A 2,467-nucleotide genomic window follows, 5' to 3' on the forward strand; every position below is an offset into this window, starting at 1 on the left:
TTTTTGTTGACCTTTGTCCATGGAAGGTCCCTGCAAAATTTCATTGAAATTGGTTCAGGGGTTTTGGAGAAGAAGTCGAAAATGTAAATTGTTTACGGACGGACGACGGACGACGACGGACAAAAGGCGATCGCAATAGGTCACTTGAGACTTTGTCTCAGGTGACCTAAAAATGTATTTCCATCCTTGCATGTTAATTTATGGATTAACAGATTAATCAGACAATGTTGTGACTCACAGGGTGTCAGATTAGACAGGTTAATCTAAAATGTTCTGGCTCAGTGTGTCTGATTAGACAGGTTATTCTGGCAATGTTCTGGCTCACAGGGTGTCAGATTAGACAGGTAAATCTGACCAGTCTGTTGTGTCAACAGTATGTTGTGTCATACAGGGTGTCAGACTAGACAGGTTAGTCTGGCAATGTTCTGGCTCATATGGTGTCATATTAGACAGGTTAGTCTTGCAATGTTTTATATCACAGGGGTGTCAGATTAGACAGGTTAGTCAGACAATGTTGTTTGCTCACAGAGTGTCAGATTAGACAAGTAAATCTGACAATGTTCTGGCTCATATGGTGAGATCAGACAGGTTAATCTGACAATGTTGTATCCCACAGGGTGTCAGATCAGACCGGTTGATTTGACAATATTGTGTCCATAAAGTGTCTGATTTGACAGCTTTCAACGTACACTGTTCCTTTCAACAAGGTTATAATCCCAAACTGGGACAATAGTTGAAGACTTTTTTTTCTGTAATTTGAATGTGGGTGTTTATATCTCCCTACAAATGTTAACATGAAAGTGTGTGGTGTTTTCCAGCATATGATGAAAAATTTAAGTTCCGTCATCTCACAAATATTGCAAAATTAGCTACTCATGAAAAAGCACCTGTATTCATGTTCTCATGCTTAAGCTTGGTTACTTAGCTGTAACCAACTTTCTTGTAACTCACTTAAATCATGTCAAACTACCAAAAAATCATTATTCGTCTTTAAAGTCTCTTAAAATTTAGTTTTTCCAAATCATTAGAACAAGAAATAAGTCTTGAGCACAAACCGATGCTTGAGCATGAGAACGGTTTAATGAATACAAACCCAAATATTAAGTATTTGATTTTGAATAATTTGTGTGATGACATTTTAAAATCAAGGGAGATAATTACCTGGTATATTGAACATTTCATTGCTGCCAGTCGGGAAATCTGTGTTGCCGGGCACTGTCATGGCATCATAGTCCTCCAGCTGTGGCAGTTTGTCTGGAACCTCCGTGTGACGAGGGACCAGCACAGGGGGCAGCACTGGGGATAAAGGGAGGTAATATTATATTTTCATGTCATGGTATAATTGGCAACATGGAATTAACTTTAAATTATTCAATATTGAACAACTTCATTGATAAGTTTTGTTTGTTTTCATTGATATGTGATGGGAAACTTATTAACATATTGCCTAGACATTTGTCAAGAGACCGGCTAGACATGTTACAGGACGCTTCTTTACTTGACACTGAAATTCCCCCCTCACCGACACTGAAATCACCCCCTCACTGACACTGAACTCACTCCCTCACCAACACTGAAATCACCCCCTAACCAACACTGAAATCACCCCCTCACCGACACTGAAATCACCCCCTCACCAACACTGAAATCACCCCTCACCGACACTGAACTCACCCCCTCACCAACACTGAAATCACCCCCTCACCNNNGACACTGAAATCACCCCCTCACCGACACTTAGCAAATCTAACCGTTAACGGTGATATCACCCCCTCACCGACACTTAGCAAATCTAACCATTGACACTGAAATCTCCCCCTCACCGACACTGAACTCACCCCCTCACTGACACTTAGCAAATCTAACCATTGACACTGAACTCACCTCCTCACCGACACTGAAATCACCCCCTCACCGCCACTTAGCAAATCTAACCATTGACACTGAAATCTCCCCCTCACCGACACTGAACTCACCCCCTCACCAACACTGAAATCACCCCCTCACCAACACTGAACTCACCCCCTCACTGACACTTAGCAAATCTAACCATTGACACTGAAATCACCCCATCACCGACACTGAAATCACCCCCTCACCGAAACTGAAATCACCCCCTCACCGACACTGACCTCCCCCCCTCACCAACACTGAAATCCCCCCCTCACCAACACTGAACTCACCCCCTCACCGACACTGAAATCACCCCTCACCAACACTGAAATCACCCCCTCACCGACACTGAAATCACCCCCTCACCGACACTGAAATCACCCCTCACCAACACTGAAATCACCCCTCACCGACACTAAACTCACCCCCTCACCAACACTGAAATCACCCCCTCACCGACACTGAAATCACACCCTCACCGACACTGAAATCACCCCCTCACCGACACTGAAATCACCCGACACTGAACTCACCCCCTCACCGACACTGAACTCACCCCCTCACCAACACTGAA

General features: G+C 43.9%; 1 protein-coding gene across 2 annotated transcripts in view; it reads right to left on the reverse strand.

Annotated features, from left to right (window-relative positions):
* Positions 1 to 1,129: 1,129 nt before the first annotated feature.
* LOC110466968 (mothers against decapentaplegic homolog 3-like) overlaps positions 1,130 to 2,467 on the reverse strand; it is a 28,922-nt gene continuing 27,584 nt past the window's right edge. For both annotated transcript variants that reach the window (XM_021523801.1, XM_021523800.1), the window contains one exon: positions 1,130 to 1,296. In XM_021523801.1, coding sequence (XP_021379476.1) covers positions 1,145 to 1,296 — 152 coding nt within the window. In that variant the 3' untranslated portion in view covers positions 1,130 to 1,144. The remainder of the gene's footprint in view (positions 1,297 to 2,467) is intronic.

This window comes from Mizuhopecten yessoensis, unplaced genomic scaffold, assembly GCF_002113885.1.
Source record: "Mizuhopecten yessoensis strain PY_sf001 unplaced genomic scaffold, ASM211388v2 scaffold11151, whole genome shotgun sequence".
NCBI classification, from domain to species: Eukaryota; Metazoa; Mollusca; class Bivalvia; order Pectinida; family Pectinidae; genus Mizuhopecten; species Mizuhopecten yessoensis.